At 46.8% G+C, this 23,565-nt stretch overlaps 1 protein-coding gene across 1 annotated transcript in view; it reads left to right on the top strand.

Moving 5' to 3' along the window:
* radx (RPA1 related single stranded DNA binding protein) overlaps positions 1–23,565 on the top strand; it is a 108,809-nt gene that overhangs the window by 68,407 nt on the left and 16,837 nt on the right. Inside the window, exon 14 of the mRNA XM_070882862.1 lies at positions 22,821–22,918. Within this exon, the coding sequence (XP_070738963.1) occupies positions 22,821–22,918 (98 nt within the window). The remainder of the gene's footprint in view (positions 1–22,820; positions 22,919–23,565) is intronic.

Genomic DNA, 23,565 nt, shown 5'->3' with positions numbered 1-23,565 from the left:
TTCTTCATAGGTCAACCCCCTCATCTCCGGAATCAACCGAGTGAACCTTCTCTAAACTGCCTCCAAAGCAAATATATCCTTTCGTAAATATGGAAACCAAAACTGCACGCAGTATTCCAGGTGTGGCCTCACCAATACCCTGTATAACTGTAGCAAAACTTACCTACTTTTATACTCCATCCCCTTTGCAATAAAGGCCAAGACTCCATTGCTGTACCTGCATACTAACCTTTTGTGTTTCATGCACAAGTACCCCGAGGTCCTGCTACACTGCAGCACTTTGAAATTTTTCTCCATTTAAATAATAACTTGTTCTTTGATTTTTTTTCTGCCAAGGTTTCCAAATGCCTCATACTTTCCAACATTATACTCCATCTGACAAATTTTTGCACGCTCACTTAGCCTGTCTATGTCCTTTTGCAGATTTTTTGTGTCCTCCTCCCGCATTGCTTTTCCTCCCATCTTTGTATCGTCAGCAAATTTGGGTACGTTACACTCGTTCCTTTCTTCCAAGTCATGAATATAGATTGTAAATAGTTGGGGTTCCAGCACTGATCCCTGCGGCACCACACTAGTTACTGATTGCCAACCCGAGAATGAACCAGTATCTCGATTCCCTGTTTTCTGTTCGTTAGCCAATCCTCTATCCATGCTAATATATTACCCCCAACACCATGCACTTTTATCTTGTGCAGTAACCTTTTATGTGATTGGTGGTCCAGGCCCACGTGATCCCAGGATAGAAACGTAGAAAATAGGTGCAGGAGTAGGCCATTCGGCCCTTCGAGCCTACACCGCCATTCAATGAGTTCATGGCTGAACATGCAACTTCAGTACCCCATTCCTGCTTTCTTGCCATACCCCTTGATCCCCCTAGTAGTAAGGACTACATCTAACTCCTTTTTGAATATATTTAGTGAAATGGCCTCAACAACTTTCTGTGGCAGAGAATTCCACAGGTTCACCACTCTGGGTGAAGAAGTTTCTCTTCATCTCGGTCCTAAATGGCTTACCCCTTATCCTTAGACTGTGACCCCTGGATCTGGACTTCCCTAACATTGGGAACATTCTTCCTGCATCTAACCTGTCTAAACCCGTCAGAATTTTAAACGTTTCTATGAGATCCCCTCTCATTCTTCTGAACTCCAGTGAATACAAGCCCAGTTGATCCAATCTTTCTTGATATGTCAGTCCCGCCATCCCGGGAATCAGTCTGATGAACCTTCGCTGCACTCCCTCAATAGCAAGAATGTCCTTCCTCAAGTTAGGAGACCAAAACTGTACACAATGCTCCAGGTGTGGCCTCACCGAGGCCCTGTACAACTGTAGTAACACCTCCCTGCCCCTGTACTCAAATCCCCTCACTATGAAGGCCAACATGCCATTTGCTTTCTTAACTGCCTGCTGTACCTGCATGCCAACCTTCAATGACTGATGTACCATGACACCCAGGTCTCGTTGCACCTTCCCTTTTCCTAATCTGTCACCATTCAGATAATAGTCTGTCTCTCTCTTTTTACCACCAAAGTGGATAACCTCACATTTATCCACATTATACTTCATCTGCCGTGCATTTATCCACTCACCTAACCTATCCAAGTCACTGCAGCCTCATAGCATCCTCCTCGCAACTCACACTGCCACCCAACTTAGTGTCATCCGCAAATTTGGAGATACTACATTTAATCATAGAAACATAGAAACATAGAAAATAGGTGCAGGAGCAGGCCATTCAGCCCTTCTAGCCTGCACCGCCATTCAATGAGTTCATGGCTGAACATGAAACTTCAGTACCCCCTTCCTGCTTTCTCGCCATAACCCTTGATCCCCCGAGTAGTAAGGACTTCATCTAACTCCCTTTTGAATATATTTAGTGAATTGGCCTCAACTACTTTCTGTGGTAGAGAATTCCACAGGTTCACCACTCTCTGGGTGAAGAAGTTTCTCCTCATCTCGGTCCTAAATGGCTTACCCCTTATCCTCAGACTGTGACCCCTGGTTCTGGACTTCCCCAACATTGGGAACATTCTTTCTGCATCTAACCTGTCTAAACCCGTCAGAATTTTAAACGTTTCTATGAGGTCCCCTCTCATTCTTCTGAACTCCAGTGAATACAAGCCCAATTGATCCAATCTTTCTTGATAGGTCAGTCCCGCCATCCCGGGAATCAGTCTGGTGAACCTTCGCTGCACTCCCTCAATAGCAAGAATGTCCTTCCTCAAGTTAGGAGACCAAAACTGTACACAATACTCCAGGTGTGGCCTCACCAAGGCCCTGTACAACTGTAGCAACACCTCCCTGCCCCTGTATTCAAATCCCCTCGCTATGAAGGCCAACATGCCATTTGCTTTCTTAACCGCCTGCTGTACCTGCATGCCAACCTTCAATGACTGATGTACCATGACACCCAGGTCTCGTTGCACCTTCCCTTTTCCTAATCTGTCACCATTCAGATAATAGTCTGTCTCTCTGTTTTTACCACCAAAGTGGATAACCTCACATTTATCCACATTATACTTCATCTGCCATGCATTTGCCCACTCACCTAACCTATCCAAGTCACTCTGCAGCCTAATAGCATCCTCCTCGCAGCTCACACTGCCACCCAACTTAGTATCATCCGCAAATTTGGAGATACTGCATTTAATCCCCTCGTCTAAATCATTAATGTACAATGTAAACAGCTGGGGCCCCAGCACAGAACCTTGCGGCACTCCACTAGTCACTGCCTGCCATTCTGAAAAGTACCCGTTTACTCCTACTCTTTGCTTCCTGTCTGACAACCAGTTCTCAATCCACGTCAGCACACTACCCCCAATCCCATGTGCTTTAACTTTGCACATTAATCTCTTGTGTGGGACCTTGTCGAAAGCCTTCTGAAAGTCCAAATATACCACATCAACTGGTTCTCCTTTGTCCACTTTACTGGAAACATCCTCAAAAAATTCCAGAAGATTTGTCAAGCATGATTTCCCTTTCACAAATCCATGCTGACTTGGACCTATCATGTCACCATTTTCCAGATGCACTGCTATGACATCCTTAATAATTGATTCCATCATTTTACCCACTACTGAGGTCAGGCTGACCGGTCTATAATTCCCTGTTTTCTCTCTCCCTCCTTTTTTAAAAAGTGGGGTTACATTGGCTACCCTCCACTCCATAGGAACTGATCCAGAGTCAATGGAATGTTGGAAAATGACTGTCAATGCATCCGCTATTTCCAAGGCCACCTCCTTAAGTACTCTAGGATGCAGGCCATCAGGCCCTGGGGATTTATCTGCCTTCAATCCCATCAATTTCCCCAACACAATTTCCCGACTAATAAAGATTTCCCTCAGTTCCTCTTCCTTACTAGACCCTCTGACCCCTTTTATATCCGGAAGGTTGTTTGTATCCTCCTTAGTGAATACCGAACCAAAGTACTTGTTCAATTGATCCGCCATTTCTTTGTTCCCCGTTATGACTTCCCCTGATTCTGACTGCAGGGGACCTACGTTTGTCTTCACCAACCTTTTTCTCTTTACATACCTATAGAAACTTTTGCAATCCGCCTTAATGTTCCCTGCAAGCTTCTTCTCGTACTCCATTTTCCCTGTCCTAATCAAACCCTTTGTCCTCCTCTGCTGAGTTCTAAATTTCTCCCAGTCCCCAGGTTCGCTGCTATTTCTGGCCAATTTGTATGCCACTTCCTTGGCTTTAATACTATCCCTGATTTCCCTAGATAGCCACGGTTGAGCCACCTTCCCCTTTTTATTTTTACGCCAGACAGGAATGTACAATTGTTGTACTTCATCCATGCGGTCTCTAAATGTCTGCCATTGCCCATCCACAGTCAACCCCCTAAGTATCATTCGCCAATCTATCCTAGCCAATTCTCGCCTCATACCTTCAAAGTTACCCTTCTTTAAGTTCTGGACCATGGTCTCTGAATTTACTGTTTCATTCTCCATCCTAATGCAGAATTCCACCATATTATGGTCACTCTTCCCCAAGGGGCCTCGCACAATGAGATTGCTAATTAATCCTCTCTCATTACACAACACCCAGTCTAAGATGGCCTCCCCCCTAGTTGGTTCCTCAACATATTGGTCTAGAAAACCATCCCTTATGCACTCCAGGAAATCCTCCTCCACCGTATTGCTTCCAGTTTGGCTAGCCCAATCTATGTGCATATTAAAGTCACCCATTATAACTGCTACACCTTTATTGCATGCACCCCTAATTTCCTGTTTGATGCCCTCCCCAACATCCCTATTACTGTTTGGAGGTCTGTACACAACTCCTACTAACGTTTTTTGCCCTTTGGTGTTCTGCAGCTCTACCCATATAGATTCCACATCATCCAAGCTAATGTCTTTCCTAACTATTGCATTAATCTCCTCTTTAACCAGCAATGCTACCCCACCTCCTTTTCCTTTTATTCTATCCTTCCTGAATGTTGAATACCCCTGAATGTTGAGTTCCCAGCCCTGATCATCCTGGAGCCACGTCTCCGTAATCCCAATCACATCATATTTGTTAACATCTATTTGCACAATTAATTCATCCACCTTATTGCGGATACTCCTTGCATTAAGACACAAAGCCTTCAGGCTTGTTTTATTAACACCCTTTGTCCTTTTAGAATTTTGCTGTACAGTGGCCCTTTTTGTTCTTTGCCTTGGGTTTCTCTGCCCTACACTTTTCCTCATCTCCTTTCTGTCTTTTGCTTTTGGCTCCTTTTTGTTTCCCTCTGTCTCCCTGCATTGGTTCCCATCCCCCTGCCATATTAGTTTAAATCCTCCCCAACAGCACTAGCAAACACTCCCCCGAGGACATTGGTTCCAGTCCTGCCCAGGTGCAGACCGTCCGGTTTGTACTGGTCCCACCTCCCCCAGAACCGGTCCCAATGCCCCAGGAATTTGAATCCCTCCCTGCTGCACCACTGCTCAAGCCACGTATTCATCTGCGCTATCCTGCGATTCCTACTCTGACTATCACGTGGCACTGGTAGCAATCCCGAGATTACTACTTTTGAGGTCCTACTTTTTAATTTAGCTCCTAGCTCCTTAAATTCGTTTCGTAGGACCTCATCCCTTTTTTTGCCTATGTCGTTGGTACCAATGTGCACCACGACAACTGGCTGTTCTCCCTCCCATTTCAGAATGTCCTGCACCCGCTCCGAGACATCCTTGACCCTTGCACCAGGGAGGCAACATACCATCCTGGAGTCTCGGTTGCGGCCGCAGAAACGCCTATCTATTCCCCTCACAATTGAATCCCCTATCACTATCGCTCTCCCACTCTTTTTCTTGCCCTCCTGTGCAGCAGAGCCAGCCACGGTGCCATGAACTTGGCTGCTGCTGCCCTCCCCTGATGAGTCATTCCCCTCAACAGTACCCAAAGCGGTGTATCTGTTTTGCAGGGGGATGACCGCAGGGGACCCCTGCACTACCTTCCTTGCTCTACTCTTCCTGCTGGTCTTCCATTCCCTATCTGGCTGTGGACCCTTTCCCTGCGGTAAGACCAACTCACTACACGTGATACTCACGTCATTCTCAGCATCGTGGATGCTCCAGAGTGAATCCACCTTCAGCTCCAATTCCGTAACGCGGACCGTCAGGAGCTGGAGGCGGATACACTTCCCGCACACATAGTCGTCAGGGACACCGGAAGCGTCCCTGAGTTCCCACATGGTACAGGAGGAGCATAACACCCGACCGAGCTCTCCTGCCATGTCTTAACCCTTAGATACACTTAAACTGGTAATAACAATGTTAAAAGTTACTGACCAATATAAGAAGAAAAAGAAAAACTACTCACCAATCACCAGCCAATCACTTACCCCCTAGGCTGTGACGTCACCTTTGTTTTTTTGCCTTCTCCCTGTAGCTGCACCGGTACGCCTCTCGCCGACCCCGGACTCGCGCTGCTCCGAGCTCCCGCTGGCCTTTATAGGCCTCTCGCCGACCCCGGACTCGCGCTGCTCCGAGCTCCCGCCTCCTCGACTGACTGCTCCGAGCTCCCGCTGGCCTTTATAGGCCTCTCGCCGACCCCGGACTCGCGCTGCTCCGAGCTCCCGCCTCCTCGACTGACTGCTCCGAGCTCCCGCTGGCCTTTATAGGCCTCTCGCCGACCCCGGACTCGCGCTGCTCCGAGCTCCCGCCTCCTCGACTGACTGCTCCGAGCTCCCGCTGGCCTTTATAGGCCTCTCGCCGACCCCGGACTCGCGCTGCTCCGAGCTCCCGCTGGCCTTTATAGGCCTCTCGCCGACCCCGGACTCGCGCTGCTCCGAGCTCCCGCCTCCTCGACTGACTGCTCCGAGCTCCCGCTGGCCTTTATAGGCCTCTCGCCGACCCCGGACTCGCGCTGCTCCGAGCTCCCGCCTCCTCGACTGACTGCTCCGAGCTCCCGCTGGCCTTTATAGGCCTCTCGCCGACCCCGGACTCGCGCTGCTCCGAGCTCCCGCCTCCTCGACTGACTGCTCCGAGCTCCCGCTGGCCTTTATAGGCCTCTCGCCGACCCCGGACTCGCGCTGCTCCGAGCTCCCGCCTCCTCGTCTAAATCATTAATGTACAGTGTAAACAGCTGGGGCCCCAGTACAGAACATTGCGGTACCCCACTAGTCACTGCTTGCCATTCTGAAAAGTACCCATTTACTCCTACTCTTTGCTTCCTGTCTGCCAACCAGTTCTCAATCCATGTCAGCACACTACCCCAATCCCATGTGCTTTAAATTTGCACATTAATGTCTTGTGTGGGACCTTGTCGAAAGCCTTCTGAAAGTCCAAATACACCACATCAACTAGTTCTCGCTTGTCCACTCTACTGGAAACATCCTCAAAAAATTCCAGAAGATTTGTCAAGCATGATTTCCCTTTCACAAATCCATGCTGACTTGGACCTATCATGTCATTTCTTTCCAAATGCGCTGCTATGACATCCTTAATAATTGATTCCATCATTTTACCCACTACCGATGTCAGGCTGACCGGTCTATAATTCCGTGTTTTCTCTCCCTCCTTTTTTAAAAAGTGGGGTTACATTGGCTACCCTCCACTCCATAGGAACTGATCCAGAGTCTATGGAATGTTGGAAAATGACTGTCAATGCATCCGCTATTTCCAAGGCCACCTCCTTAAGTACTCTGGGATGCAGTCCATCAGGCCCTGGGGATTTATCGGCCTTCAATCCCATCAATTTCCCCAACACAATTTCCCGACTAATATGGATTTCCCTCAGTTCTTCCTTCTTACTAGACCCTCTGACCCCTTTTATATCCGGAAGGTTGTTTGTGTCCTCCTCAGTGAATACCGAACCAAAGTACTTGTTCAATTGGTCTGCCATTTCTTTGTTCCCCGTTATGACTTCCCCTGATTCTGACTGAAGGGGACCTACGTTTGTCTTTACTAACTTTTTTTCTCTTTACTTATCTATAGAAGCTTTTGCAGTCCGTCTTAATGTTCCCTGCAAGCTTCCTCTCGTACTCTATTTTCCCTGCCCTAATCAAACCCTTTGTCCTCCTCTGCTGAGTTCTAAATTTCTCCCAGTCCCCGGGTTCGCTGCTATTTCTGGCCAATTTCTGCCACTTCCTTGGCTTTAATACTATCCCTGATTTCCCTTGATAGCCACGGTTGAGCCACCTTCCCTTTTTTATTTTTACGCCAGACAGGGATGTACAATTGTTGTAGTTCATCCATGTAGTCTCTAAATGTCTGCCATTGTCCATCCACTGTCAACCCCTTGAGTATCATTTGCCAACCTAGCCAATTCACGCCTCATACCTTCAAAGTTACCCTTCTTTAAGTTCTGGACCATGGTATCTGAATTAACTGTTTAATTCTCCATCCTAATGTAGAATTCCACCATATTATGGTCACTCTTCCCCAAGGGGCCTCGCACAATGAGATTGCTAATTAATCCTCTCTCATTACACAACACCCAGTCTAAGATGGCCTCCCCCCTAGTTGGTTCCTCGACATATTGGTCTAGAAAAGCATCCCTTATGCCTGGCGCTACTTCTGACAGGGAAAGCAGGCATCACAGAGAAGCTGCCGGGGCGATGTTTCCGAGAGGCAGCAGCTGGGCAGTTGCAATGATTTTTTTTCCCCATTCACATAGACCCCTGACCCCACTCTCTGACCCCTGACCCCACTCTCTGAACCCACTCTCTGACCACACTTCCCCATCTCTCCTGAAGGCTGCCCACTGTTGTTTAGCTGCTTGGCTTTTCAGTAACTTTTCAGCTGGTTCAGCTCTTTTGGTGCTGGGATGCCGGTTTCCTAGCACCAGAACTTCAGCTGCGCCCCAGGAATCAGGGTTAGCGCCCTAAGATGGGTGTGGAACATTTCCCTTAGCGTTTCAATCCCCTCTTGGGGCGCTAAAAGTGAATATCCGGGTTGGCGGCGGTAAACACTGCCCGTGCTCAAGTTAGCGGCCAGGCGGTGTCACCGCTTTAAACCGGGCTATGACAAACATTTAGCCCTTTATTTCTTGGTAGTTTTAACTGTAGCAGTTTTATCCATCAACTGAGGGAGTGCTGCACTGTCTGAGGTGCCAGACATGATGGGCCGAATGGCCTCCTTCTGTGCCGTAAATTGCTGTGATTCTATTTAGCATGCTTTGGGACATCCTGAGGCTGTGAAAAGTGCTACATAACAACAACAACTTGTATTTATATAGCACCTTTAATGTAGTGAAACATCCCAAGGTGCTGCATAGGAGTATTATGCGATAAAAATTTGACACCAAGCCGCATAAGTACAAGTTAGTGCAGGTGACGGGTATGTTTTAAGGAGCGTCTTGAAGGAGGAGAGAGAGGCAGAGAGGTTTAGGCAGGGCGTTCCAGAGCTTGGGGCCTAAGCAACAGAAGGCACGGCCACCGATGGTTGAGTGATTATAATCAGGGATGCTCAAGAGGGTAGAATTAGAGGAGCGCAGACATCTCGCGGAGGGTTGGAGGAGATTACAGAGATAGGATGGGGTGAGGCCATGGAGGAATTTGAAAATAAGGATGAGAATTTTGAAATCGAGGCGTTGCTTAACCAGGAGCCAATGTAGGTCAGCGAGAACAGGGGTGAGGGGAGTTGGTGCGAGCTAGTACTTGGGCCCACCTTTGGCAGCCGTGCCTTCAGCTCTCTTCAGCTAGACCCTGAGCTCTGAAATTCCTTCCCTAACCCTCACCGTCTTTCTACCTCTCTCTCCTCTTTTAAGATGCTCCCTAAGGAGCGTGCGGCAAACCAGACTCCCCACCCACCCTCTCCCACCTGTGACAGAGACTGCAATTCCCGTTTTGGACTATTCAGTCACCTAAGAACTCACTTTTCGAGTGGAAGCAAGTCTTCCTCGATTTTGAGGGACTGCCTATGATGATGTTGATGACCTCTTGTACGTCACCTCACCTAATACCTCCTTATGTGGCTCAGTGTCATATTTTGTTTGATCATCGCTGTGTGAAGCGCCTTGGGATGTTTCAAGGTGCTATATAAATGCAAGTTGTTATTGCCCTGGCCTTTCATCATCTGGCTAGAATGATGCTGAGGAGGAACGAATGGCAATAATTCTCATATAAAGTTCACGAGCACGGGTATGATAGTCCAGTGCAGGAGTGGGCAATCATTTGGGCCGGAGGGGCAACTTAACAAGTTGTAGTGAGCTGTTGAGGTGTGCACACATGAAATGAATTGTGTTGACAGCAACTAGCATTAAAATTTGTTGTGGCATTTATTGTATAAAGAACCCTTCAGGTCGTTACCACACTTATTAACATGCTGACGAACATGATACAGGTTTACTAAAACTTATCTTAGCCATTGATATTATTATGCCACAGTTAAAATTGTAAAACTGATTACTTGATTAAAGTTTACATGTGACTCAAGTCCCATACTCTGTTACTGACTTTTAATGGCAACTAGGAATGGGCAATACATGTTTTCCTGCCAGTGTTGGCCATATCCCAAGAACAAATTAAAAAAAAACATTTTTGATTGTCAAATTCAAAAGTCAGGGCGTAATATTTTTTACCCTGTATTCACCTAGAGGGCTTAAAAAGGACACCTGGGATTTTCACAGACTTCGGACACTCGGCACAAGTATTTTGTGAAACAATAGTGGCCCGGACTTTCCATTCCCCAGCATACGCTGTCGGAAGCCTTGTGAAAGGCCCCACAGTTCCAGGTTTCTGCATGTGCAGCACACGTGCGAAAACTCAGAACTTGCGATCTGTCAAGGTTCGCCCAAAAATCACTTCCATTGTTTGTTCACCTACTGTCCAGCAATTTCCCACGAAACCCTTGTACCTGATTAAAAACAAGTGTAGGGCCTGCTTTCACCAGCGTACGGGTTAATACAAATGTTAAATTAAAAATTCAACAATAAAAAATCATACACAAACATTTTAAATTAGTTTATGTAAATTTTGGCCTAGATTAAATTTTTTAAATTATGTTTCAATTTTTTTTTTTAATTGTAAATGCTTTATTACAGGGAATTTTAATTAAACTTGAAAATGGGAACATTTATTTTTATTCCAGTTGTGTTCATTATTTAATTATTTGGGGATTGGGATTGGGAATCCTGTTTATAAATAAAATTTCCGTAAGCATATGAGGAATCCTCCTTTCTGATCGGAGGACCGGATCCACATGATCTCGGGGATGCTTCCGAACCGCCTGCGTCCCTGGGATCCCTGGGCCTTTACGCATGTGGTTGCCTGCAGGCCCTGTTACCCGGGAGCCAGCAGGTCGGTGCGAGGTTTTTTATCAGGTCGGAGGCGCACTCCGGAGGTATGCCTTCGACCACAAATTCAGGCCCAGTATAATTGATACGTCAGTGCAAATAATTAGGTATGAAATTCAGATTCCTACACAGTTTATTTGACTGGCAACTTATAGTCCAGGGTTTCGATTGACTAGGAACCCAAAAGAGTGTTCCTGAACAGGTCACTGATTTGCCTTGGGGATGACTCTGCAGTTCAGCCCTCTCCGCTTGATCGTGGAACCATCCTTTCGAGCTGCTGCTGTGAGGTAAGGATCTCTGCAATGAGGCAACTTGGGAAGGGGAGAGCAAAAAGATCTTACTTTAACTTATGTTAAAATTAAACAATATTTTAAACAGAATAAATAGACTCTACAGTGATTAATCTGCAGTGGATGCAGGATACAGACTTTGAGGGAGTGCAGCGAAGGTTCACCAGACTGATTTTCGGGATGACAGGACTGACATATGAGGAGAGACTGGATCGACTGAGCCTGTATTCACTGGAGTTTAGAAGAATGAGAGGGGATCTCTCAGAAACATATAAAATTCTGACGGGACTGTACAGGTTAGATGCAGGAAAACTGTTCCCGATGTTGGGGAAGTCCAGAACTAGGAGTCACAGTCGAAGGATAAGGGGTAAGCCATTTAGGACCAAGATGAAGAGAAACTTCTTCACTCAGAGAGTTGTAAACAAGTTAAGTTGTTAACTTCTTCCGCAGAGAGTTGTTGATCCCAGTTCGTTAGATATATTCAAGAGGGAGTTGGATATGGCCCTGACGGCTAAAGGGATCAAGGGGTATGGAGAGAAAGCAGGAATGGGGTACTGAGGTGACTGATCAGCCATGATCATATTGAATGGTGGTGCAGGCTCGAAGGGCCGAATGGCCTACTCCTGCACCTATTTTCTATGTTTCTATGTTTACTGAGAAAGCCACAAATTATATCAAGCCCAGCATCATAGGTACAATTAACACACCGACTCGATTTTCAATCAGTGTATCCTGATAGAGCCCATCTTTTATTAGGTTTCATTGCAGGTGCAATTGAGGATAGCATCCTGTCAACCCACTCGATTGAGTCTTGCACATGAATTAACCACTCAGGTAAATAATACTGCAGCCTAACTCTGCTTCAGGCAGGGATGCTGTGCAAACCCACATAGATAAAACTGTCCAGCCAAGTGTGCAAAACGTTCCCATGTTTGTCCACGGTTCAAGAGCTAGAACTGCAGCCCAAGGCAATATATTTAACTTACCCGGTGAATCCAGAAACGCTTAAATCTCGGAATTTTTGGTGGGGGGTGGGTAGGGGTGGTGGGGGAGGGGCGGATACACTGATTTGAGCAAAAACTGCTAGCCCAATTGCCCTTCCGAGTTTTCCCGGCGGTGCCCCGATCTCACCCCCCCACCGCTCCGCTGCTGCCGATCCATCTTTAGCGCTACATCACCATGTGCACCTCCGATCTAACCCCCCCGATGGCGATATTCCCCTTGGGAAATCTTCGGCCCACACGGCGGTGCCAAAACCTGCCTTTTCCCCGGTGGTGCAGTGGTCTTCTGCAGCGGCGGTGCAGCTTCCCTTAAAGGGACTGCCGCAGCCACCATGTTTATTTTTGCCGGCCCGACAATTATGCCCCCGGGTTCGGCCGGGCAGGCAGTCCCTCTTGGATGCCAGGCTGCTGACCTGGCCAAAACCCTCCCTGGTGACCCAGTGGGCCGAAGTTTGAAAATCGCAGAGGCTCTGTCGAAATGAAGGGGAGAGCCGTGGTGACACGGTGCCGTGATGACGTCATCGCGGCGGTGGCTCCGCACCGCCCCCCCAACCTCCGCCCCGCCAGTTGCCGTCACCGCCGCGTCTTTGCTCCTCGGGTGTCGTCACCGCCCCCATTATGATCGAGTTCCAGATTGGAGAGAAAAAAAAACAACAGAGCTGAATGTCACTCAAGAGGCGACCTGAACCACATTTGCGGTAAAAACCATCGACCCGGGGTGAGAGCGCCCCATTTCGGGCAGTGGCGGGGGACAATCTCTACCCCCCAAGTTCATATCCAACACCGTGACTGAAATGGAAACACTCAGCAGGTCAGGCGGCAACCGTGTGGAGAGAGAAGCAGAGTTAACCTTTCAGGTCGATGACCTTTCCGTTCTCCACAGATGCTGTCTGGCCTGCTGACTGCTCTTCCAGCATTTTCTGTCCGATTCCCAGCATCTGCAGTGGTTTGATGTGATTGACACCCAGTACCCTCAAGGCAGCTAGGGATGGGCAATAAATGCTGTACTTGTCAGTGTCACTCAATCTCTCAAGAACTATTAAGAAAGATTTGGTAAACAGAACACTAAAGCCTTTGGCTAATAATTCCCTGCCCTTTCTTTGCCAAGCAGCTTGATTTCTTGCCCACAGGACTTTAATGTGTATATGCATGCGTCACGTATTTGCTTTTATTTTTATCTGATGACCTTTTGCAGTGTTTTTCTATCAGTATTTTTACAGTGCCTTATAAAAGGGAGCCACGCCTTGTTTATTCAAAGGGCAAGCACTGCTGGTAAAGCACGGTCAAAATCTTTGGGCGAAATGTGGCACTTTCGTCTTGTTTTGTTGCCAGTGCCTCATGCAGAGATTATTTTCAGCAGCCATGTAGTTCCTGCTCAGGCAGCCAGGGAGATAAACACATTCCAATGGTTGCAAAACTAGAAACGTTTCATTACGTGACATCCCACCTTCACACACCCTACAAATCAAGACAAACCTTTGGTTCGGCTGACTTGGATTTCTGGGGCCAGTGCATCAATTGCGAATAATCGCCCCGATAAATTGACACAGAATCTTGCAGCACAGAAGGAGGCCATTCGGCCCATCGTGCCAGTGCCCGCTCTTTGAAAGAGCGATCCAATTAGTCCCACTCTCCCCTGGTCTTTCCCCACAGCCCTGCATTTTTCTTTTTCATTTTCAAAGTATCCAATTCCATTTTGAAAGTTACTGTTAAATCTGCTTCCACTGCCCTTTTAGGCAGTGCCTTCTAGATCACAACAATTTTTTTTTAATCTCTCCTCATCCCTCCCTCTGGTTCTTTAGAACTTCCATGACTAAGCTGTGGACAATCAGGAGTTTGGAGCCTAGGTGTTGCCATGTCCTAGACAATACCGAGACAACATTCATTCCACCATTTAAAATCAAGCGGGCTGTGCAAATTCCCAATATGTGCTCTCATCGTACAACTCTGTGCCAGAACAACTTGCATTTATATAGCGCCTTTAATGTAATAAAACATTCCATGCCATTTCACAGGAGCATCGTCAAACAAAATTCGACAACGAGCCACCGAAGAGATATTGGGACAGATGCAGGTTTTAAGGAGCGTCTTAAAGGGAAAAAAAAAGGCGGAGAAGTTTGGGGGGAGTTCCAGAGCTTGGGGCCCAGTCAGCTGAAGGCACGGCCACCAATGGTGGAACGATTAAAATCAGAGATGCGCAAGAGGCCAAAATTGGAGCAGCGCAAAGATTTGGGAGGGTTAGAGCTGAAGGAGATTCGGGAGGGGCGAGGCCATGGAGGGATTTGAAAACAAGGATGAGAATTTTAAAATCGAGGAGTTGCTCAACCAGGAGCCAATGTAGGTCAGCGAGCACAAGGATGATGGGACTTGGTGCAAGTTAGAGATGGGCTGCTAAGTTTTGGATGAGCTTAAGTTTACGGAGGGTGGAAGATGGGAGGCCGGCCAGGAGTGCGTTATTGGTGAAACCTAGCTCTGCATTCTCTTAAGTTCACCAATTAGTCATCCTGAAACAACACTGAGAACTTTGAACACTGAAGAGGTCACCTGTGGGTTTTGGATCGAGCAGAATGTGAAGATTTTGGATTTTTCACATGAGGATTTGATATGCCATCTTGAGTTAGGCTCTTCCAATATATCCTTTCATTTGACGCTGTTTCAAAACCGTTTACACAAAAATACTGTTTTTTTTTTAAATCTCAATTTGTTGCATTATAATCAGAAAGTCATACAGCACAGAAGAAGGCCATTCGGACCATCATGCCTGTGCCGGCTCTGAAAGAGCTGTCCACCTACAGATACACTGAGCAGCTTGATATTACCACATGGAATAGATGGTGTGGTAAAAGAATGTCCTTCATAATGCTTGATGAAAATCAGATCAAAAGGTTCTCATTATGCCTAAGTTAGTGTTTGCTTATAAAACTTCAGCCCAACACATTCTTGGTTTGAACAGCACCTCAACAATAGAGGAAATTGCGTGTATTTTTTTCAATTGAAAATCCCAAAGTAGAGGTTTGAATGATTGAAGGGTTATCACCTCACTTAAACGAACAAGTAGGAGATATCGGCGAGCCGGTGTCTGATGAATAATGGGAGCAAAACTGGAGAACAGTAATCTCTCAAAAGCTCATGCTCTCCATTGGGCTGTTCTGAAGAGCAGCCTGTGCACCCCGGACAAGGCAGTAGGGGCACAGTTCCCTGGGACAGTGCTGGGATAGACATATCAGCAAGGCCCCTGGTTCGATTCGCTGCTCTATGCTGTGTCTGGCCAGTCCCAATCAGGGCCATTGTGGAGATACTACGAGTAACTTCAGTGGCCAATTGGTCCCACGTCTGATCTTTATCTCGTGCATGTTGCGCATATTTGTGTGTGTCATAACATAAGAAATAGGAGCAAGAGTCGGCCATTTGGTCCCTCAAGCCGGCTCCGCCATTCAATAAGATCATGGCTAATCTGCTCATGGACTCAGCTCCACTTCCCTATCCATATCTTCCTTTTTTTCGCCTCTCCTATATTCCTTTTGGTTTATAAAAATGGTTCCCACCAGAACAGAATAATGAAACATCATCCACTTCAGTTAAAAACACACACACACACACACACACACACACACACACAGACGGGCAAGAATATAACAAAGTATAACGGTGTTCGGGGGGTGGGGCAAACAATGGTAGGCCATGAACTCTGACCCCACAGTTCATCTATTCCATGGATGTCACTTTCCAGGACACTCATTAAAGTTGGACTTCCTCACTATCTGATTTGACAATTAGGGACCATAACTTTGAGAATTAACTGAAATCACCAGTTCAACACGTAAAATAGCAATAGCCATTCAAAGAGATGACATAATAATCTAGGTTTGCGACCTGTATGCATTAAAAGATGTTGAGGCGAGGGTCAAATGCCTTGCTGATATAAGAACATAAGAACATAAGAATTAGGAACAGGAGTAGGCCATCTAGCCCCTCGAGCTTGCTCCGCCATTCAAAAAGATCATGGCTGATCTGGCTGTGGACTCAGCTCCACTGACCCGCCCGCTCCCCATACCCCTTAATTCCCTTATTGGTTAAAAATTTATCTATCTGTGATTTGAATACATTCAATGAGCTAGCCTCAACTGCTTCACTGGGCAGAGAATTCCACAGATTCACAACCCTCTGGGAGAAGAAATTCCTTCTCAACTCGGTTTTAAATTGGCTCCCCCGTATTTTGAGGCTGTGCCCCCTAGTTCTAGTCTCCCCGACTAGTGGAAACAACCTCTCTTCCTCTATCTTGTCTATTCCTTTCATTATTTTAAATGTTTCTATAAGATCACCCCTCATCCTTCTGAACTCCAACGAGTAAAGACCCAGTCTACTCAATCTATCATCATAAGGTAACCCCCTCATCTCCGGAATCAGCCTAGTGAATCATCTCTGTACCCCCTCCAAAGCTAGTATATCCTTCCTTAAGTAAGGTGACCAAAACTGCACGCAGTACTCCAGGTGCGGTCTCACCAGTACCCTGTACAGTTGCAGCAGGACCTCCCTGCTTTTGTACTCCATCCCTCTTGCAATGAAGGCCAACATTCCATTCACCTTCCTGATTACCTGCTGTACCTGCAAACTAACTTTTTGGGATTCATGCACAAGGACCCCCAGGTCCCTCTGCACCACAGCATGTTGTAATTTCTCCCCATTCAAATAATATTCCCTTTTACTGTTTTTTTTCCAAGGTGGATGACCTCACATTTTCCAACATTGTATTCCATCTGCCAAACCTTAGCCCATTCGCTTAACCTATCTAAATCTCTTTGCAGCCTCTCTGTGTCCTCTACACAACCCGCTTCCCCACTAATCTTTGTGTCATCTGCAAATTTTGTTACACTACACTCTGTCCCCTCATCCAGGTCATCTATGTATATTGTAAACAGTTGTGGTCCCAGCACCGATCCCTGTGGCACACCACTAACCACCGATTTCCAACCTGAAAAGGACCCATTTATCCCAACTCTCTGCTTTCTGTTAGCCAGCCAATTCTCGATCCATGCTAAGACATTTCCGCTGACTCCGCGTACCTTTATCTTCTGCAGTAACCTTTTGTGTGGCACCTTATCGAATGCCTTTTGGAAATCTAAATACACCACATCCATCGGTGCACCTCTATCCACCATGCTCGTTATATCCTCAAAGAATTCCAGTAAATTAGTTAAACATGATTTCCCCTTCATGAATCCATTTTGCGTCTACTTGATTGCACTATTCCTATCTAGATGTCCCTCTATTTCTTCCTTAATGATAGCTTCAAGCATTTTCCCCACCACAGATGTTAAACTAACTGGCCTATAGTTACCTGCCTTTTGTCTGCCCCCTTTTTTAAACATTAGCTGCTTCCCAATACACTGGTTCCTCCCCAGAGTCCAGAGAATTTTGGTAGATTATAACAAATGCATCTGCTATAACTTCTGCCATCTCTTTTAATATCCTGGGATGCATTTCATCAGGACCAGGGGACATGTCTACCTTGAGTCCCATTAGCCTGTCCAGCACTACCTCCCTAGTGATAGTGATTGTCTCAAGGTCCTCCCTTCCCACATTCCCGTGACCAGCAATTTTTGGCATGGTTTTTGTGTCTTCCACTGTGAAGACCGAAGCAAAATAATTGTTTAAGGTCTCAGCCATTTCCACATTTCCCATTACTAAATCCCCCTTCTCATCTTCTAAAGGACCAACATTTACTTTAGTCACTCTTTTCCTTTTTATATATCGGTAAAAGCTTTTACTATCTGTTTTTATGTTTTTGCGCAAGTTTACTTTCGTAATCTATCTTTCCTTTCTTTATTGCTTTCTTAGTCATACTTTGCTGTCATTTAAAATTTTCCCAATCTTCTAGTTTCCCACTAACCTTGGCCACCTTATACGCATTGGTTTTTAATTTGATACTCCTTTATTTCCTTGGTTATCCACGGCTGGTTATCCCTTCTCTTACCGCCCTTCTTTTTCACTGGAATATATTTTTGTTGCGCACTATGAAAGAGCTCCTTAAAAGTCCTCCACTGTTCCTCAATTGTGCCACCGTTTAGTCTATGTTCCCAGTCTACTTTAGCTAACTCTGCCCTCATCCCACTGTAATCCCCTTTGTTTAAGCATAGTACGCTCGTTTGAGACACTACTTCCTCACCCTCAATCTGTATTACAAATTCAACCATACTGTGATCACTCATTCCGAGAGGATCTTTTACTAGGAGATCGTTTATTATTCCTGTCTCATTACACAGGACCAGATCTAAGATAGCTTGCTCCCTTGTAGGTTCTGTAACATACTGTTCTGAGAAACAATCCCGTATGCATTCTATGAATTCCTCCTCCAGGCTACCCCGTGCGATTTGATTTGACCAGTCGATATGTAGGTTAAAATCCCCCATGATTACTGCCGTTCCTTTTTCACATGCCTCTATTGTTCCCTTGATTATTGTTCGCCCCACCGTGAAGTTATTATTTGGGGGCCTATAAACTACGCCCACCAGTGACATATTCACCAACCTGACACACATTATGAAGAATAACCGCCCAAGCCTGCTTCCAGCACAAGTTAGTGCCTGAAGGAAAGGTGGACAGAAACTGTGATGGAAACTTATTGGATCATTCATCTTCTTGGGGACTAAAATAACGAAAGCACTGCCCTCACAGACTCGGCCCAATGGCATCGCTGGTATGCCTTATTATAGTAGGGGTGGTGCTTCTGCTCTTGATATTCTTTCATGTTCACTTTTTTTCTCTACCATTCGCTATTGATCTCTTTCTGCAGGCAAGGCTCATTGTCCTCAGTCTTCAGCCAGGACTGCCCTCTCCAGGACTCTCCGAAGTAAGGGAGACAGATTGACAGTGGGCTGGTCGCGCACTATCCATGTCTCAATGTGCAGGTTACTCCTTCAGTTGCTGCTCGGAGACTGACTGCAGCATGAAGTCACAGTGCTGATGTGTAGTCATCTCTCAATCATAAGAACATAAGAATTAGGAGCAGGCCATACGGCCTCTTGAGCCTGCTCCGGCATTCAATAAGATCGTGACTGATCTTTGACCTCAACTCCACTTTTGCCATCTCTTGATTCCAAAAATCTATCGATCTCAGCCTTGAATATTTTTTTTTTTTTTTTAATTCGTAGCCAATCGTTCCAATTCTTTGTCAAATCACAAACGCCAGAGGTCACCTTGCACATGCCAAGGATCACTCTGCGCCAATACTCTTAGCCAAAAGGCCTAGAGCCACTGCACCGTTCCTGGAAGTACTGCAATACCAGGTTCGTGCCATGGAGGTGGATGGGTCAAGCCACCCCACACACCTCCGTGGAGGTGGATGGGTCAAGCCACCCCACCCACCTCCTGTTTCCAAAAAAGCAAGCATATACCTTCCTGACCAGGGAGAAACCACCCGGAGGTCATGGTGGCTGGTCAGGTCAGTTACGCATGATCTTAGCCAAAAGGTCGGTACTCAACCACTCGGCATCCATAGCCCTTTGGGGTAGAGAGTTCTAAAAATTCACAACCCTCTGAAGAAATTCCTCCTCATATCAAGTTTAAATGGCCAACCCCTTATCCTGAGACTGTGCCCCCTAGTTCTCGACTCCCCAGCCGGGGGAAACAACCTCTCAGCATCTACACTGTCAATCCCCCTCAGTATCTTAAATGTTTATCCTCCACCCCATTGCAGAATTTGCTTCATTCTCTGACACCGAGATTTGCTCTGATACAATTTCTCCATCGTCAACAGTGGGTAAATAATTTGCCACCACCCTGAACTGCTCGAACTTTCGGCCGGAACCTTACCGGCGCCGCCAGTGCGAGTTTGGAGGCGGGCCTGCTGTAAAAATGGCCGTGATTGACAGCGGGGCGGTGGTCTGCTCTGAACCCGCCTACTTGTGAATTTCCAAAGTGCTGGCTCTGTCTGCAGTTTGCAAGCCCAGCACTAAGTGGCGTGTCAGGCAATTGGGATAGTGAAGAAGCTGCTTAAAGCTATTTAAGCAGCATTCAGGTCCTAACGATTTTTCCAAGTTTGTTACGAGGTTCCCGTGTAAGTGTGTCGGGTTCTCAATAACTCTGGGTTGCTTTGACCAGTTAGCAGCTGTAGTAGTGGCATCAAAGCTACCATTTCACAGCTGTTCAATTTCCAATCTTAGAAGCTGGAGTCTTTATGATTTGGAATACACGTTTCAGCTTTATGGAGGTTTGAAGTGTTTGCTGTGAACCCTCTATCCAGTGTCACCTCCTTGGAGCAACCTCTCTCAACATTGACAGATCGCTTCTGTCCTCCACTTCAGCTGCCAGATATTCCACCAGCATCGGTGCCCTTGAAAAAATCTCACCTTGGTCCTCAGAATCCCACCACGATCAGCCCCAACACCAACATCACCAACACCAACTTTCTCCGCAATCACCTTATGCTGCACAGGACACGGCATCAGCACCCGACCACATTGCTGCCAGGGATGGCCTCACCATGACCAGATTTACTTCACTTGATGCTGTACACCCTGGCTGCCACATGATGCGCCAGGTTGGCACCACCCCACACCAACACTATAAAGCATCCCTGAAATGCCCAAGCCATTCCTTTCATACTCACCACTATTGCGGGGGGTATTGTTATGTCTCTCTATTCACTGCAACTCACTAAGCCACTTCCAAAGGTGCACACAAATCTGCCCAAGAAGGCAAAGTGTTGAAAATAACGATTTCAATGTTTGACAACACACTAACAGAAAAGTTATATCAGCAAGTGCCTACCCTTGTGTTGTTGGTTGATATGATTAGACAAGAATGAGTGTGAGGGGTGTCTAGTGAGATGCCTGTCAGTGTTTGCAACACCTCAATGCTGTAGAACACTGACAGCACAACTGTCAAAATTAATGTGGGCCATGGTCCTTTTAAGGAAACCGACTGATGACACGTCATCAAATGACGTCATCAGACCTGCTTCCTTTAAATTGGCCAGGAACCTCGCAGTGCGGGCTTAACAAGCCCCATCCACGTAAAATCACTTGAACAGAGGTTCCAGCTTGCACCCAGAATCGCTCGACCCGGTGTGAAACATCGCGGCCTTAGTGCGGGGAACAACGTGATGGCCGAACTGAAATGGGTCAATGTAAGAAATGCATCAAAAATAGGGTTATCAAAAAAAAATGACTTCCATTTATATAGTAGCACATCCCTCAAACACCGCTTATGTGCTTCTCATACCACAGATTACCTCAACCAGTGCAGTGACTGTTATGTGGGCAAAAGTGGCAGCCATTTTGCACAGTGCAAGATCCCTGGGAACAACCATGAAACGAAAGGCCTGTTAATCTGTTGGTTGAGAGAGGATAGTTGGCCAGAACACCAGCACTGCTCCTTGCTCTTTTTTAATTAGTGCATTGAGATCTTTAACATCAACAACTTGCATTTATATAGCGCCTTTAACATTGTAGAACGTCTGAAAGTGCTTCGCAGGAACGTTATCAAACAAAATTTTGCACCGAGCCACATAAGGAGATATTAGGACAGATGGCCAAAAGCTCGGTCAAAGAGGTAGAATTTAAGCATGTCTTAAAGGAGGAGAGAGAGAGGTAGAAAGGTTTAGGGAGGGAATTACAGAACATCCAGAGGCCTCAGTCTAATTTCATCCAAAAGACAGCACCTCCAACAATGCAGCACTTCCTCAGCACTGCAGTGAAGCACCAGCCTAGATTATATGCTCAAGTGGGAACTGAGCCCATCATCTGACTCAGGCAAGACTGCAGCTATTTGTGCCAAACTGCTTCAATCGATGACTAGTGAATACAGACATTTAGGAAAGAACTTGTATTTATATAGCGCCTGTCATGATTTCAGGGCATCTCAAAGTGCTTCACAACCAATAAAATATATTTTAAATACTGTCACAGTTGTCCTGTCGGCAAATGTGACAGCCAATTTGTGCACAGCAAGTTAATAAATGACCAGATGATCTGGTTCAGTGTTGTTGGTTGAGGGATAGATATTGGCCAGGACACTGGGGAGAACTGAGAACTCCCCTGCTCTTCTTTGGAATAGTGCCATGGGATCTGTTATGTCCACCTTAGAGGGCAGACAGGGCCTCGGTTTAACGTCTCATCCGAAAACTGGCAGTACGCACCGCACAGCGTTCCCTCAGTGTCAGCCCCGATTGTGTGCCCAGGTCGCTGAACTGAACCCTGAACCCTTGGCCTTCCGACTTGAAGGCAGGCGTCAGCTGTGGCTCGGGTAGCACACTCGCCTCTGAGTCAGAAGGTTGTGGGTTCAGGTCCCACTCCAGGAACTTGAGCACAAAAGTCTAGGCTGACACTCCAGTGCAGTGCTGAGGGAGTGCTGCATTGTCGGAGGTGCCGTCTTTCAGATGAGATGATAAACTGAGGGCCCGTCTGCTCTCTCAGGTGGACATAAAAGATCCCACAGCGCTATTTTCAAAGAAAAGCAGGGGAGTTATCTCTGGTGTCCTGGGGCCAATATTTATCCCTCAATCAACATAACAAAAACAGATTATTTGGTCATTATCACATTGCTGTTTGTGGGAGCTTGCTGTGCGCAGGTTGGCTGCTGCATTTCCCACAATACAACAGTGACTACACTCCAAAAGTACTTAATTGGCTGGAGAGCGCTTTGAGATGTCTGGTGGTCATGAAAGGCTCTATATAAATGTAAGTCTTGTGACGTCTGCTACCACTAAGCCAAGGCTGACACCTGAAGGTTGGGCGGTAGTGATGTGTGTCATTGTGGCTCGATTTTCCTGCAGCGCTTTAACGTGGAGTGGCATTCTGTTTAACAGACCAGCAACGGTACCGGTGTGTGAGCAGGAAGCTGATGTCCCGGTGAGCGCTGAAGGATTCACCCAAGATGCAGAAGAGCCTGTGGCAGCTAACAAAGGTATGGGAATTATCGTCTTCAAGCACAACTAAAACTCTCTGGGGTCGAAATTCATTATTTGCCATCACCAAGGGCGGCAAAGGCCGACCGTCGACAATAAGCGGCATCCACACCTGCGCAGAAATTCACTCGGCTCTTTGGCAGAGGCACCAAGAGCTAACGCTGTGCCAGCTAACGCCACCCACGTGGTGATGTCACTCAGCGTGCGGCGCCTCTATCGTGATATGTAGTTTGAACGTCGGCCTTCCGACGGACGTTTTTACAGCCTGGAAAAAGTGGCGAACAGCAGAACTCGGGCAGAATCGGCCAGAGAGCAAGGTATGTTTTTTTTTCTTTACTGGGATTGTCAGCCTAGATTTATGTGCTCAAGTTTCTGGAGTGGGACTTGAACCCACGACCCTCTGACTCAGAGGCGAGTGCACTACCCACTGAGCCACGGCTGACACTGACCAGGCTGCTCCTACCCAGGCTCAGACAGATTGTCATCATGTGGCTCTTCATTTACCAGACACTGGGAGTGGAGGAGGTGTGGGCTGGTGCTTGGGCTGGGGAATCCCCTGTCGTTACACAGCTGAGGGTGGTTCACACTCCTCGGGTCTCCCCGCTTTTATCTTCAACCACGTTCCCGGGTCACAACTGCCCTCTCC

The sequence above is a fragment of the Pristiophorus japonicus genome, chromosome 6 (genome assembly GCF_044704955.1).
Source record: "Pristiophorus japonicus isolate sPriJap1 chromosome 6, sPriJap1.hap1, whole genome shotgun sequence".
NCBI lineage: Eukaryota > Metazoa > Chordata > Chondrichthyes > Pristiophoridae > Pristiophorus > Pristiophorus japonicus.
Note: the sequence above shows the minus strand (reverse complement) of the source record. Positions and strands in the feature narration are given on the sequence as shown.